The sequence below is a fragment of the Ictidomys tridecemlineatus genome, chromosome 1 (assembly GCF_052094955.1).
Source record: "Ictidomys tridecemlineatus isolate mIctTri1 chromosome 1, mIctTri1.hap1, whole genome shotgun sequence".
Taxonomy (NCBI): Eukaryota; Metazoa; Chordata; class Mammalia; order Rodentia; family Sciuridae; genus Ictidomys; species Ictidomys tridecemlineatus.
The window spans coordinates 101730771-101745755 of record NC_135477.1 but is presented as its reverse complement, the minus strand read 5'-3'; the positions used below and the strand labels follow the sequence as shown (position 1 = coordinate 101745755).

Genomic DNA, 14985 nt, shown 5'->3' with positions numbered 1-14985 from the left:
TTTTGCTAAATTCTTTTATTTTTGTTTAAATTTTCACTTCAATTTTAATTCTTGAAGAACAGCCTCGACAACATATATCGCACTCATTATAAGAAGCAAAGGGTTATATCAAAAATTATTAGTATAGAATCACAGGAAATCTGGTTTGGAACCAGAAAAAAATACAAAACAGATATAGATACATAGACACAGGACAAATTTTTTATAATTATTTGGAAAATGTTATTTTCCCCTAATTCTTGTTTCCTTTTTTTCTTTATGCGCATACGATGTTTAAATTTTACAAAAAAATGAAAATAAAGACTAGTATTTTACAAAATGAATAACAATGTTCAGTGTGTGTGTGTGTGTGTGTGTGTGTGTGTGTGTGATGTGTGTTTCTACATAGGATTCAGTCCATTTCCATATGTGTTGTTTTTCTGTACAGAATATATCCACATCCGTCCACAATAAATCCTGGAAGGTCCATTGGTCTCCTTCTGTTTTATTAAAATTCTTATGGTCCTCTCTTCCAAAAAAATGTTTTCATTTTCTCACCAGACATAAGATCCTTTTTTCTTTCCTTTGCAACGTGCTTATAGATCTGATCCTAAAAGAGTTTCTTTTTCTCCTGGTTTGCAGCTCCAGTTGCATTTCTGCAGGGTGGGCTGCTCCTGTCCCCAGCATTCTTTCCCCTGCCTGGTCTGCCTGGCCTGCCTGGTCCTCCACACCCGGAGAATCCCCGAGGCGTTGGAGTCCTTGGCCCGGATGAGTCCTCTGAGTTTCTAGTGGGGGCAGGGGCAGGCAGGAAGCACCCAAGGTCTAGGAGCACTGGATGGACATGTAAGGCCAGTTGAAGCTGCTCCCAGACAGTAACATATCTCGGATGAGAGTTTCAATAGGGGTTTTACCTACCAAACGGACGAAGAAGAGCTGCTCGATGACAGAGGAGGACACGGTGCGGAGCGAGGGCAGTCGCAGCAGCAGTTTGCCGAAGCGGCTGGGCTGGTTGGGATACTGGCTCCTCACATATTCCTCCAGTGCGCATTGTGATTTCTCCTGCAGGCTTTCGATGTGGGCGGCATCCGACAGGCCACAGGCATCTGCCAGAGCAGCCATAGGAGGGAGAGACAGGGAGAGGGGGCACATGGTTAGCTGGAGAGCAGCAAAGGCACAAACAACAAGCCATTAATTTTTTTAAAGAGAATGAAATAAGGAAGAAAAAGAAAAGAAAAAATAAAGAGAAATCTTCCCCCTCATACCTCCCCCCTCTCTTCTTCACCATTCCTTTCCAGATACAAATAAAAATAAATCATAATCCCATTGTAGCAGAGGGGTGTTGGAGAGAGATGCACACTCATGCAGAGGCAGCAACCTCTCTAGACTCTTTGTTTTTCCCCTTTCACTTTGGATTAAATAATGTACGATGCTGGAGCCATGTTTGCTGTATGTAGCAACCTGTCCTCGCCTGCAGGGGAGCATCCTTCTGGCTGTGCTCATTAAAGGGAAGACTTTCCCCATTTTGCCCCTAATTTGGGGGTGTTCAGGACTTCTGAAAAAGTATATGGCCTGGAGGCAGTTCTCAAAGACTTCTTAGAGTCCCCTCTCAAAACCAAATGACCCCAACTAGAAAGCTCAAGGAGAACCTAGATTATGTACTGAATGTGTGTGTAGGGGGGGCAGGTAAGGAATCATGGGCTGGCAGTGCCTAGAATCAGATCAGGCTCATGCTTTAGCAATATAGGATTTGAGATCCACTATCTATGCAAGCAAAGACTCTGCAGCAAATCCTCCATGAGAGTGTACACTTCTATCTATGCCTTAGATCAAGTAATTGAAAATTGGTCACATCTCTAAGCTGTATACTAATCAGAGGAATATGGCTCAGTTATACTAGGCTGCAGAAAGGAGAGATCTTTGGTGAGCAGACACAAAGCTGGGTTAGAGGCAGTAGCAGCTGCTGCCGGTTCAGAATCAGGGAATAGGGAGTTAAGGGGAAACTTGGGGGAGATAGGTTTCCTGTGGTAAGACCCAAGGAGAAAAAGGTACCTCTGCACAATGATGACATTTCAAGATCTGTGTGCTTATTTCATACCAACCAAGGCCCTTATTGGTCTTCTAAAGACATTTCAAGACAGCAGATTATACTTTATCAACAAACTTGAGGCAAGGAAATGGAGGGTTTAGGTGGAATCAGAGGAATAGAGTAAAGACTTCCATCTTAGTTCAAATACTCATGTTGTTTCTCACATTAATAATAAATATTTTAGAAATAGGAGGATCACAGAGGAGCCCTTAGCTAGTCAGGTTGACTAGAGATCAAAGACATAGTTTGCTAATATATAGACCTGTAAGAAATACATGCATGGCAATGCCCCCAAAAGGATACCATATAATTGTGAATGGGCAAGTGTGACCCTAAAGAAGACATCACAAATGATTCAAAGAGAAACCTGCATCCACTGAGTTTCTAAGCTTTATGTCCTTATATTTCAAGAACTAGGATTTACAAAGCATTCTAATACCTTCATCTACAAGGCTATGGCCTCAAGCAAAAATACAAATAAAACTAGCAATAATTCAAGACCTTCTGAGGCAAGTCCCCTTTGACCTCAGATTCAGACTGGGTTCCTTTCAGATGTCTAATTACTCCAGCCACCTGGTTGGATGTATCCACAGTGGCTTGAATTGAGAAGTCTGTGAGATTTTATGGCCAGCAGGACCAGGACAGAAGCTCTTTGGGGTTTCACTATTTAAGAGGTCTGCCCTTGGTTCTACTTGCTTACCTGATCCAGTTGAATGGCCATCTTGCAGACCCATATTTACATATATCTTGCTTTACATGTATTATCTTTCATTGTGCCATGAATCCCTTTTAGCCCAAGACAATGCAATATGGAAAGAAACCATTGCTACCCAGAAAAAAAAATAATGATCCATATGGCAACTCCTCAGATCAGTAAAATAGTTATCTGATATTTGCAAGTAGGGTTCCCAGAGTGCAAGGTCATTCTCCTCCTCCCAGATAGGTCACTTCAAGAGAGAAGCTCAGGAAAGTTAAGCTTGAGTTCTGTGCTTTCTGTTTCCATTTCTTTCCTTCTTTGGGAATGCGGTGCTTCTAGCTGGGCCTGTGATCTCCCTACAGCAGGAGCCCTAATTCTGGACCTGGCTTCTCACCCTGGGTATTCATTAACCCCATTGCAACAGAATTTTCCCAAGTGTGGGCTGAGGATATGCACTCTCACATCAATTGGGGGATTGTGGTGGAAAAGTTAGGTAAGCAGGAGGTGAAATGCAGTACATATTTACACTCCATGAGTTATACTTCAGATAAGAAAAGGAGATGGATTGTGCAAAATTCATGTCTCACTTTTTATATGGTAGTGTCAATGTGGGAACCCTCAATATTTCTTCTACAGTGTATGGAAAAGAAATTATGTAAATAAATAACCATTACTGCTCAGGCCCTCCCGGCTTAGCCTTTGTAGTGCAGAGAATGTATTTCATGTTGTGCATTCAGAAGAGTTTAGTGTTCAGGAAATATAGATGTAATCAGCTGCCATAACTAGAAATCAAAGTTATTATTGTGCTGAAAATGGATTTATTGTATTTATGTTAACTAGATGACTCCTTTCAGAGATGGTCTCATTTATTTGAAGGAATATTTAGGTGTATGAATTAATGAATTTTTTTAAAAAAGTAAGTTTAGGTCACGACCTAGTCCTTGGATGCTGTCCAGAATATTAAGGATTAAACATACCATCCGGAGGCCAAATGTGAAAACCACCACAGGGGACCCCCCCGTGCCAACTTCAAATACTTGCCAGAGCAAACCGCGTTGGACAATATGTCTAAAACTGTCTTTTCCATCATTCAAAGTTTGCTTAAAAGTTGGATGACTTTGAGAAGGCTACCCATGAATTCCCTTCTGGCTGGCAATCAAAACAAGTTTAGTCAAAAGTGGAAATGTTTTGTATGGGGGGTGGGTGGGTGAATTACTACTGACAGCTCTATTTCCATTTTCAGATATTTTTCCTTGCAGTTTTCCAACAAAATATTGTTAATTGTTCACTTTTAGGCATCCCTTGCACCTTGAAGACTTGGTTCAAGAAACTTCTTTGGAAAACTTTTTTAAAAAATGGTACACTTTTCACAGGAATATTTTAAGAAGGAAAGTTAAAAGAAAAGCATGAATAATTCCACAATGTTCCCAGCAGCCGGCACAGTCCTTGCCTCTCTCTGGGAAAGGGCATAAGATCAGTAGAGTCAAGGGGAGTCAAAGAATCTTGGGGGAACAAGAAAAAGGGAGGGAAGACCTTTCTTGAGAAGACCTCTGTCCAGCTCCAAGTCACATTTATGCTTCAAGACACCTCGCTGGATAAGATTTTAAAATCCTAGCTTCCCTGACACTGGCTTGCTTCCTGATGAATTTGGCTAAAGAATCGGGTAGTAGAGAGCCAGCCAGGCCCCATGCCTGCCAGAGCTAAAGCAGCCTGGTCGCTGCTTCCCAGGCTCTTTGTCACTTTTGAAAAACACGTTTCCATCAGGAAGACTTATTAAGATAAAATGCATTCAAACACCAAGGAGGCTATTCAATAAATCTTCCATTTGTTTTAAGGTTTGCACTTTATCCTCTTGCAAAGAATACTCCTTCTCTCACTAGCAGACCTGCATTTTCACTGAAAGTAAAAGGGGGGCAGTCCAAGTCCATGGCTCTGGCCACCCTGCATACAAATGAGATACTCTTGTCTAAATAAATTATCTGCTGTTCAGATCGATATTAATACTACATTTGCTACATTTCAATATTGTGCAAATTTAAGAGTCATTTTAATACAATGTAAATACGATTCTTCACGCATGAAAGCCAAGAAATATTGATAGATTTTACCACTGCTTACTGTTCAACAAGGCCTTGGGAAAGTGGTTTTGCCATCTCTGCTCAAGAATGTTTTTAATTTGGCCTTTGGAGGGCCCGACACTAGGATAGATTTATTAGAATGGTTTATTTGTTCCCCGAATGGAGGAATTAAAAAACAATAGTGCCAACAACGGTGATAAAACTGCAGCTACTCCTACTCACAGTGGGCAGGGCCCAAGACCTAGTCTAAGCAGCACTGTTCCCCACCAGCCTCCTTTCTGGCTTTGTTTATATTTCCCCCCATTACCTGCTGTACAGGGTGTTTATATGTTTCCCTCTTACAGGTTACAATAATAAAAGGCGGGCAGTGTTCTCAGAGGCTCAGACCAGAGCCCTTCAAAGGAAACGTTAATGCACTTTCCTGGAAGTTAATTTGAACCATCTATCATAAGAGAAATTGTTAACATCCATGTTACCACCACCTACACTCAATTTGATATTTTCAAGGCACTACTTTAAATTTTCAATATTCAGTATATTTTGCATAGCTATGAAATTTATCTGCAGGCCCGGAATCCTCTCTTATTTGCGGATTCTACAGTATTGCTTTTGTTTTTTATCTTTCTTGTTTAGATCGAATCCGTTTTTTATGACCCTCAATAACCTCAGCAACTGCAAACATGAATGGTTTCCGATAAGGGAAAATCAGGCAGCAATAAAGTAGGATTATTTATGATTTATTTGCGTGTATTCTTCTCTTTCCACCTCTGTGTGTCTCTTTCTGTCGGGAAACTCATCCAGGGAACGTGCCACACAGAGTAGGAAGCCACATTCCCACGTTCTCTTCCTCCCCTCTCCTCCCACAGAAACGCTGAGCTCTGGCTCACTTACACACACACACACACACACACACACACACACACGCACACCGCATACACACACACACACACACACACACGCACGCACACTTACACACCGTACACACGCGCAGCCAGACCGACCCACAGCACAGCCTCCCCTCCTCCCTAGGTGCACACCCACCGCAGTCGCGGATCCACGCGGGGGTCTCGGCCTCTAGGCCTGGCTGCCGGCGGGCCGCAGCCGCGCAGCATCGGCTCCCGCACCGCCGCGCTCCCAAGATGGCAGCGGCGCGGCCGGCCGAGTTCCCGCGCCAGGGCCGCCGACCTACGCCAGGCCCAAGGTCCGGCGAGCGATCGGCCTCACGCCGCGGCCTCGGCAGCGCGGGAGACGCGGGAAGCCAGGCCTCGGCAGCGAGGTGCTGGCCCTGGCTCCCGGCGCGGCCTGCCCTCCCGGCGACCGACCGCAGCCTCACCTGACGTGAAGAGCACGATGGCTTTGAGGCAGCTGTACTCTGCGGAATCGACGTGCAGAGCCTTGAGCTTCTCCACCTGCTCCTGAAAGATGCGGATGTGGTCCATGAAGGCCACGACGCGGTCGGCGGACATGGGCGAGGCGTGCAGGCCGGCGGCGGCCAGCAGCGGTGCCACGTGCAGCGGCATGGAGCACTGGGCCGCGTTGAGCACGAACAACTCGCTCCAGGTGAGGCGGAGTAGGGACACCTGGTCGGTGATCTGCAGATCCGGGAAGAAGGGGATGTTGCGGGCCCACTCGACGGCGCTGAAGAGCAGGCGCGCGGCCAGCTCGCAGATGTTCTCGATGCCCATGATGTTGTTGGGCTGCATGCACTGGCTGCCATAGCGCGACGTGGGGTAGGGTTCGGCGCGCAGCAGCAGCGAGATGTAGCCAGACAGGTAGCAGTGGCCATTGAGGGGGTCCCCGTTGGTGAGTGCGTACTGGCCTGGATTGGGCTGGGTTGGAGGCATTCTTCCTCGCTGAACCGCTGACAAAAGAAAGAGAGAAAAGAGGCAATGTGCATCCAGGGGGCTTGCGAACATCGCGCGCCGCAGCGCACCCGACACAATACAGCAGCTTTTCCCGCAGCCACACACTCCCGGGCATATCTAAACCGCTGGTTCTCACAGCCCACACCTCGAGGAGATCTGGGATGAGGCCCTCCAGCTCTGCAACTCGATGGGTCCAGCCATAGCCTGCTGCCCCTGATCATCTCAGCTCCAGCGGAGCTAGGCCTGACTTCAGGGACCCAGCTCCGCAAGGCGAAGAAAGTACCATCCAACACCACGGCTTTCAAAGAGGAACATCCAGATAAATGAAACCCCATTCACCCCTCCAGAATGAAGCAAATCAGGGTTAAGAAGAAAAAAATAAAGGCGAAACCTGAGAAAGGTTGTGGTTGGAGGCAAATGCCTAGCGGCCTCCTCATTTGCAAACAAGCAGCGTTTTGCTCATAAAATGTTTCCATATTCTCTTAAAATGCTATAGTATTATCCTTAAAATAGATACAAGTTACATATCCTACTAACCACTTACAACTTTTGAGTAGAGAACAAGTATCCTGTAAACCTCCCTTCTCCCCTCCTCCCGATCGCCCCATACAAAGTTCTCACTATTAAAAGCAACAGAAAATTGAAAAATTTCAAGAAAAAGTTGAACTTACAGTAGCCAAACATTATTGAAAAAAGTGGGAAATATAATTAATGTCTGTTCTGCTCCGTGCCACTGCAACCTGCAGCCAGCTTTTGCCCAGTGAATGCACGAGCTTGCAACTGCAAAAACACTGGATTCATTAACCATCTGAATGCAAAACGTAAGCATGCTTTGAGTTCTTAAAGCTGACCAAAGTTTTTTTTTTTTAAATGTGTATGTTTTACTTCAACAGTGCCAACGTTTTAAATTGCCAAGTAAACAAAGACAACTTTAGGAAAAGTTAGGGCTACTGAACTCTCCCCCCCCAACAAATTAATATAGATATGTCCATGTACATGTAGCTGCCTTATTTCAGGTTGTGCACTATTTTCTTAAGTTTGCTTTGATTCTAATTTCAATGCAAGTTCCAGTGCAATTTAAGACTTGAAACATAATGGCTCGAATACTTTTTTTCTAATTATAGTTTTGAACTTGGCAGTTATTTTTCAATTAAATGAGAGCACAATTCAAAGTTTTTTTTTTTTTCTCCAAATGCCTACAAAATCTCCCTGGAGCTAGAAATGAAGTCGTCATATTTGCCTGCTCCTTGAAATCTGAAGGAATTCAATTTCTTTTCTTGTGGCATATAAAATATAATTTTAAAGTCAATTACAAGAAGGAGTAATCTGCATTCTGCAAAATTGACTGGTTCGCTAATTTGACTATAAGACATCTTTAATGATTGTCAGGAGATAAACTTTAACTATAAACAGCTAAATATATTTATAAGAAAAGTGCTGCATCTCTTGCCACATGAACATGAAGCATATCCAAATACAACATCAAAAGTTGTGTTTTTTTTTTAAAAAAAACAAACCCATACAACAGGGATTAAATGATGTGGAAGCTCATGCCAGCTGCAGTCTATGCATTATGGCCAAATCAGAAGGATCGGTAAATGCCGTTGTAAATTGTAATTTGTATGCAGTATTTAAGCAGAGGGTGGAGTTTGATGAAGAAATAAAATGAGTATCATGCTTTTAAAAAAATGACACTACTATGAAAGCACAGTTCAGTCACAAACTTTCCTTTCAAAGTAGAGGGGTGAAAACAAGGCCATAGCTCTGGAGGAGGCGGCCCCAGCTCCGTGAAGAGGAGAGGGAACCAGTGAACAGGCCAGAAGCCCCCCTTCCCCCCTAATTAGACCTACAAGTGCAATAAATCTCACTCCTCTTTTTCCAAGCTAAGCTTCCAAAAGGATGATGGCAGCAATGAATCTACTGCTCATGGTACTCCAGCCCCCAGCCCTCTCCCTTTTAAAATAAAGGGTATAAAGAGGTGGAGGGGAAAGTGGAATGAAAAAACACAGGAACTGTTTCCTGGGGGAAAATAGGCACCCCTGCCCAAGTTCATGCCAGCACATCCCCAAGCATCCTCACGCACACGCGGGAAAGAGACACACATCAAGCACATCCAACAGAGGAAGGGAGGGGATTTTAAGCCACAGCTCATGATCCCAGGGACACAATCCTGAGCAGGCAGCGGGCGGGGTGGGGGAGCCGGGGAGAGGAGCGCAGGCTGGGAGGGGGAGGCAGCGGCAGCGAGCTGAGCGCGGGGAGGGGGGGACGCTGGGGGAGGAATGCAGCGGGGACCACGGAAGCTGGGACGGGCCGGGACCACAGGAACCCCAGGAACCCCAGCCCCACACAGCAGCCACCCCGGTGAGACAGAAAGAGAGAGCCAGGAAAGCGGGCTAAGCGCGGGGAGAGAAGCAGAGAAGAAATATTCACCTTCCCGCCTCATGCCCACTTTGAGGCACTTCTTGAGGCGGCAGTATTGGCACTGGTTGCGGTGGTGCTGGTCGATGGGACAGTTCCTGTTGGCACGGCATGTGTAAGTTAAGTTCCTGCGGACGCTCCTCTTGAAGAAACTTTTGCAGCCCTCGCAGGTGAATTGGCCGTAGTGCTTGCCGCTCGACTTGTCCCCGCACACCACGCACTCGATATGCTGCTGGCTCTGGCCCGAACCGGGCGGGCCCTGGCCCTTGTCCCCCGCCGTGCCGGGGGTGGCGGGCGCTCCAGGCTGGCCCGGGGTCTGCGGCGTGTGCGGAGCGCCCGAGCCCGCCTGCTGCTGCTGCTCGCCGGCGCCGCCGCCGCCGCCGCCGCGGGCCGCCTGCGCTGCGGGGTTGGGGCCGCCGGGGTTGCCCCCGGCCACGTCGTCCTGCGGATCTCGCCAGCTGCTAACTACCATTGCCATATCTTTGGGCCCTGGGAGCGCTGGGGGGAGCCGAGCTGCTCGCCGAGGGCCGAGGGGCGCGCGGGCGCGCTGGGAGGGGAAGGGGAAGGGGAAGGGGGGAGGGGGAGGGGGCGGGGGGCCCACCGGGCGCCCCGGGGTCGCGGGAGCCGAGCCCGAGCCGGGCACCGGCCGCTGCCTCCGCCGCTGCCGCCGCTGCCGCCGTTACTGCCTCGGCCGCCCCGCTGCTGCTGCGCGCCCGCCCGCCCTGCTGGCGTTTTGTTGTGGTTCCTGCTGTTTTCTTTCTCTCTTTTTGCAGCCCCCCCAGGCTCTCAGGCTCCCCCCCCAACACCCCTGCTCCCCTCGCCCGCTCCCCCCGCGCTCCGTTCCTGGGGGGGCCGTGCTCTCCTTCCCCCCTCCCCACCCCCCGGCGAGCAAGCTCCCTTCTCTCGCTTTTTTCTTCTTCCCCAAGTTGCAAAATCAGAAATGGCACAGGCGGCAGCCGGGAGCGGCGCGGGGCGCAGCGCCGGGGGCGGCGGGCATGGGCCACGGCGCGCGCACACACTCGCCCTCCGCCTTGCCCGCACCCCCGCGCACACACACACTCGCACACACACTCGCTCACCCGCGCCGGGCGCCCGCCCGCCCGCTGTCCGCTTGGGCTACGCGCAGCGCGCGGGCTGAGCCGACATAGAGGAAGCCGGCGAGGGCGGAGGCGGCGGCGGCAAAGGAGGAGGTCGCGGCTGCAGGCGCCGCTGGAGCTACCGCCTCAGCTGCTGCGGCGATCGCCGCTGGAGAAGCCCGGGCCCGGGCGGGAGTCCGAGCTGGAGTCGGGGCCGTAGCCCGAGCGGGAGCCGAGGCCGGGACCGCCCTCGCCGCCGCTGCTGTCCCAGTGGGAGCCCTCGTGGGGCTCGGGAGTGCTGGGAACCGGCTGAGCCGAGCAGGACGCCGGGCGAGGCTGCCGGTGGCGATCAGGGAGCGCGGGTGTCGGGGGGCCAGGTCCAGGGCCGGACGCAGCCAGCCATTCAGGAAGGCAGCGCTGGAGAGCGGGAGGCAGCCGGCGAGGAAGATCACACACTTTGCTCTTTTTGTTGTGCCGGTGGCGCCGGGCTCTCGCTGCCTTCTTCTTTCAAGAGGTGACGGAAGGGGGAGAAAAATACAAGATAATTCACGCCGGCGACGAATTCACAGCGAAATAGAAAAAAATAAAAATCAGAAGAAAATAATTGCAAAAAAAAGGAAAAAGAAAAAGCAAGAGAGACATCCAAAGTAGGTCGAATAAATAATCTTCTTTTCCTCTTTCTTGCTCCTTCTTCTGCTTCTTCTGCTATAACACACAGAGCTAGTTAAAAAAACCCTGGAGATCGCCCAAAAATGTTCTTTTTTTAGTATTTTAAATAAGTGCTCTTCAGCCGGGAACCAACACCCTCCCTCCAAAAAAAATCATATATGTATAAAATAAAGATAAGAAGAATACGAAGGGGGTGCCTCCTCCTCCTCTTCCTTTTTTTTTTTTAAGTTTAGCCCTCTCTCTTCTGCAGGAATGGAGTAAAAGAGACAAGGAGGAGGGAGAAAAAATGAGAGAAAGAAGGAGAAGAAGGGGGAAACAACTAGTAGAATATGTAAGAAAAGAGAAAGGGGAGAGAGGAGAGAGGAGAAAAAAGAGGGCGTTAGGAGAGACAGAAAGAGACAGAGAGCGAGAGCAAGAGAGAAGAGGGAGAGGGGGGAGAGAGAGAGAGAGAGAGAGAGAGAGAGAGAGAGAGAGAGAGAGAGAGAGAGAGAGAGAGAGAACCCAAAAATTGAATGCGTTTAAACGGGAGGACTCGCAGAGCAATGTTTCCGAAAGGGGGATCTGCGCGAATGTCTGTATATAGTGAACTTTGACACTACTATTGAAACTGACACGTTTCTATGGAGATCGCTGCCTTATATGGAGCTCGTGTCAAGGAGCCAAGAGAAGGGCTGCTGGCAACTGATAATCAAAGGCGACTGACTGGTCAGAGCCCCGAATGGGGGGGGAGAGAAAATGGGAGGCTAAGGTTAGCCAAGCCTCCTGCACGCCATTGGCTAGAGAGCCCCTCCCCCTCCCCTTTTTCTTTCTTTCTTTTTTTTTTTTTTTCTCTTTCTCTCCCCTCCCTCTTAGCTACCTACAGTCTGGGATAGCGAGGGGAGGAGGAGAGAAAGTGAGGGAGGGGGTGTGCTTCTGACAAGCGCAATTTACATTGAGATCACCCTGCGCTGCTATTTACTCTGAGACCTGATTAGTATGGGTCGTCTATGGTCACACACACACACACACACACACACACACACACACACACACACACACAGAGGGGGAAGGGATGAAGGGGGAGAATGTCTTATGATGGGAAAAAAACGAGAATGAGGATATTATTTTTATTTCTTCTGAAAAGTTTTTAGAGTTAGACTTCATGAACGTGAAGAGAAAAATCATTCAAAGTGTTAGGAAAAAATTTAATGGGAATAAAACTTCATCATTTTAATAATTTCTGAAATATACTGGATTTAGTTTGTTTTCTTCTTTTACATATAACCAAAATCCTAGTCTGTGTTTTGCTCATTTTATGCACTTTTTTTTTTTTAAGAAAAAAGGTAGGGTCATCCTACTTTTTGATCCAAAGTATATCTTGGTTTTAAAGATTTAATTATGACCAAGCACACTCGTGAAATTTACAGCTATGGCCACAAATTCGATCCGAATCAACGGTTCCTATTCATCCCAAAGATGATTTTAAAATAAACTTTCCAATCAAACCGTTGTTTCCATCTTCATCCTTTTTTTTTTTAAATCCCAGGCTGTTTCAAACTCCAAACAATGCGTCAATAATTATTAATAAAACAGTAGTAAGTCATCATATTGTTGGGGGTGGTGGTGTTAGAGCGGCCAGGAGTCCCAGGAAAAGAGCAAACGAACGAGGAGAGGGGGAGGAGAAGGGAGAGCAAGAAGGAGAGGGAGGCAGGGGTGGGGGTGTGTGGGGGGGCAGATACTAAGACCCTGATTCCCGAAGGTGATTGGTCGCAAAAGGAGGGGCAGGCGGGAGGAGCGGGTCCCGCCGCGGGGCCTGCAGGAATCGCTGGCTCCGGCTGCCACCTAGCGGACGGGAGCCGTTCCCGGGCGGCACATAGCCGAGTCCCTCCTCCCCTCCCCACAGGCAGCCTGTGCCTTTTCTCCAAACGAAGACAGCACTTTGAAAATTCTTTCAATGGATTTTTTTTCCTTGAAAGATCGTACTGGGAGAAAATGATACTTCTATTAGTTACATATTCTCCAATCCCACACTCGCACCCCCCTCGTTTTGAGATCGCTCCCCTAGGCAGGCTCAGGCGGGCGCGGAGCGGAGCGGAGTGACAAAGCCGCCGTTGCTGCCGCCAGGGGTGGGAGCCGCGCTTTCCCGCCCACCCCTCGACTGGGGAGAGCGTAAAAGTTTGACTCAGCTCGAGCGTTCCGTTCCAACAGGCCCTCAGGTAAAGGTGGAAGTAAATGACCACGCTGTGTTGACAGAGGTAGGGTTTGTTTTTTAATACTCGTTCTCACTTTAAATTTCACCAGGGAGGGGTTTGGGAAGCACTGCGCGTTTGGGGTACGTTTTGCGCTTCTCGGTCTCTCTAGTCTGTGAAGTCGCGAGTCGTAGACCGTTTAGTGACGAGTGATGATTTTAAAGAGCAGAATAAAGGCTTTCTCCAGTCTGCCCCGCAGCCCCTCCAGCTCGAATAATGGAGAGACTGCCAAGGCGCTCCGCTTGCGGCAGCCCATTGTACGAAGCTGATGAAGAGGAGGCGACCGGGGGTGGCAGGGGCTCCTGGCCCTAGCCCCTTTGCCCAAATAAATGTGTTCCTGCTCCTGGCCAGTTAAAAGATGAAACGAACCTGATTCAAATAGACCGAAAAAAAGAAAAGAAAGAAGGAAAAAAAAGGAGGAAATAAAGGAAGAGTGAAAAAAAAGAAAGAAAAAATCATGTAGAAATTTAAATTAAATCCCCATCCAGTTAGAGGCAGGGAGTTGGAGAGCAGAGAGAGCAGGCATAGAGAGGGAGACTGTGAGAGGGAAAGAGAACGCGGAGAAAAGGAGAAAGTGGGAGAGGAAGCGGGAGTCAGCGCCAGGGAAGCGGAGGCCTGCTGGACGCCGGGTCCGCAGGCCCAGTCGCGCTCGAACCCTGGACTGTGCGTCGTGGGCACCAGAAGCGAGATTCGGCCAAGTCCTACCCCATCAGGCAAGTAACGCAATGATTATCATTTCTTTTGAACTGGGGATTGGTAACACGGTCAGGCAGGGAGGCAGTCTTGGTTCTCACGCAGGCGGGGGACACGAGTCGAGGCAGCCAGGGCTGGTAAAGGAGAACTTTCCTCCGGGCCTGTTCCGGAGTTGCCCTTGCCTGGCCTCTGTCCCGCCGCGTCGCCTCCTAGGAGGTAAGAATCCTGCCAGTCCACCGTCAGTTCAAATTCAAAACAGGTTTCTCCCATTTGGATCAGCTATTCCCAAACTACCCCGCCCCCGCTACGGCGGGAAACGGCTGCCGGCGCTGGGGAAGCGGGACTGTGGACCCTCCAGCTTGGCCGTCCTAGCCGGTGCCGAGCCTTCGCTGCGGTGCAGCGGGCTGGCTCTGGTGCTCGCATCTTGTCTGGCTGAGGCCAGGACCTGGCGAGCTCGGCTCTTGCCGCCCACCTGCGGGCGCCGTTTGTAATGTGATCCCTTAGTGTAACGCAATCGATGGCTGCCTGTTTGATGTGGGCGATAGTGTCAGCGGATTAAAAGGGACATCAAACCGTTCTCCCAAGTGGAGAAGCTGCTGCTGCTGCTGCTGCTGCTGCTGCGGCGGCGGCGGCGGCAGAGCACCAGGATCTGCAGCCTTGCAGCCCAGCCAGATTCCTCGAGCCGCGGCTAGCGGTCTGGTGGCGGGGAGGGGGTCGCTTCCCAGGGGTGGGGACCAAGGGTATGTATGTGAAAGGAAGAGCCTCAATTAAAGCCAACAAGAGCGCTTTCCCAGGCGCTGGGCAGGGGAGCGCCGTTTGCGTCAGAGGGCGTGCAGGGCGGGCGCGCAGGGCTGCGGGGGTGGGGGGCGGGGAGCTGCCACTGGGACCCCGCCCGGGGTCCGGGTGGGCTCTGGGATGAGCCAGCCTAGCCTGTCAGGGCTGGATCGGGGTCAGGCCTTGCAGGCGAGGGTTAAGGCTAGGCGGCGGGAGAACCAGCTGAGCCGAGTGTGTGGGGTGGGGTGGGGAGTGCAGTGACGCCCACCCATCCTCGGTGTGGACTTTACCCGCTCCCACCAAGCTTCCAAACTTGCAAAGGCCCCTGGGACATGGCATGACCCCGGGGGCGGGGTAAGTCGGGTCCTGGAGGCCTCGGGCGAAGCTGCGGACTCCTCTGGAAAGAAGGGGGAGGGTGCAGT

General features: G+C 49.8%; 2 protein-coding genes across 3 annotated transcripts in view; one reads left to right on the top strand and one right to left on the bottom strand.

Moving 5' to 3' along the window:
• On the bottom strand, positions 1 to 9921 carry Nr2f1 (nuclear receptor subfamily 2 group F member 1). 2 transcript variants are annotated; one of them, XM_013358981.4, is made up of 3 exons: positions 9136 to 9921; positions 6174 to 6701; positions 1 to 1082 (listed from the first exon to the last, which is right to left on the bottom strand). In XM_013358981.4, the coding sequence occupies exons 1-3, from the start codon at positions 9599 to 9601 to the stop codon at positions 802 to 804; spliced, it is 1275 nt and encodes a 424-aa protein (XP_013214435.3). In that variant the 5' UTR covers positions 9602 to 9921; the 3' UTR covers positions 1 to 801. The 2 variants fall into 2 exon arrangements, with proteins under 2 accessions (XP_013214435.3, XP_040128039.1); XM_040272105.2 differs by lacking the exon at positions 9136 to 9921 and adding an exon at positions 7377 to 7477.
• Positions 9922 to 10063: 142 nt separating this feature from the next.
• LOC120885707 (uncharacterized) overlaps positions 10064 to 14985 on the top strand; it is a 144439-nt gene continuing 139517 nt past the window's right edge. Inside the window, exons 1-2 of the mRNA XM_078022230.1 lie at positions 10064 to 10228; positions 10272 to 10846. Coding sequence (XP_077878356.1) covers positions 10064 to 10228; positions 10272 to 10846 — 740 coding nt within the window. The remainder of the gene's footprint in view (positions 10229 to 10271; positions 10847 to 14985) is intronic.

Excerpts from the sequence above, each read along its gene's own strand:
- Nr2f1 (XM_013358981.4), bottom strand. The coding sequence starts at position 9,601 with ATGGCAATGGTAGTTAGCAGCTGGCGAGATCCGCAGGACGACGTGGCC. Across the intron at positions 6,702-9,135 it reads AGTGGGCATGAGGCGGGAAG|CGGTTCAGCGAGGAAGAATG; the intron begins GTGAATATTTCT and ends TTCTTTTGTCAG. Across the intron at positions 1,083-6,173 it reads CATCGTGCTCTTCACGTCAG|ATGCCTGTGGCCTGTCGGAT; the intron begins GTGAGGCTGCGG and ends CTGCTCTGGCAG.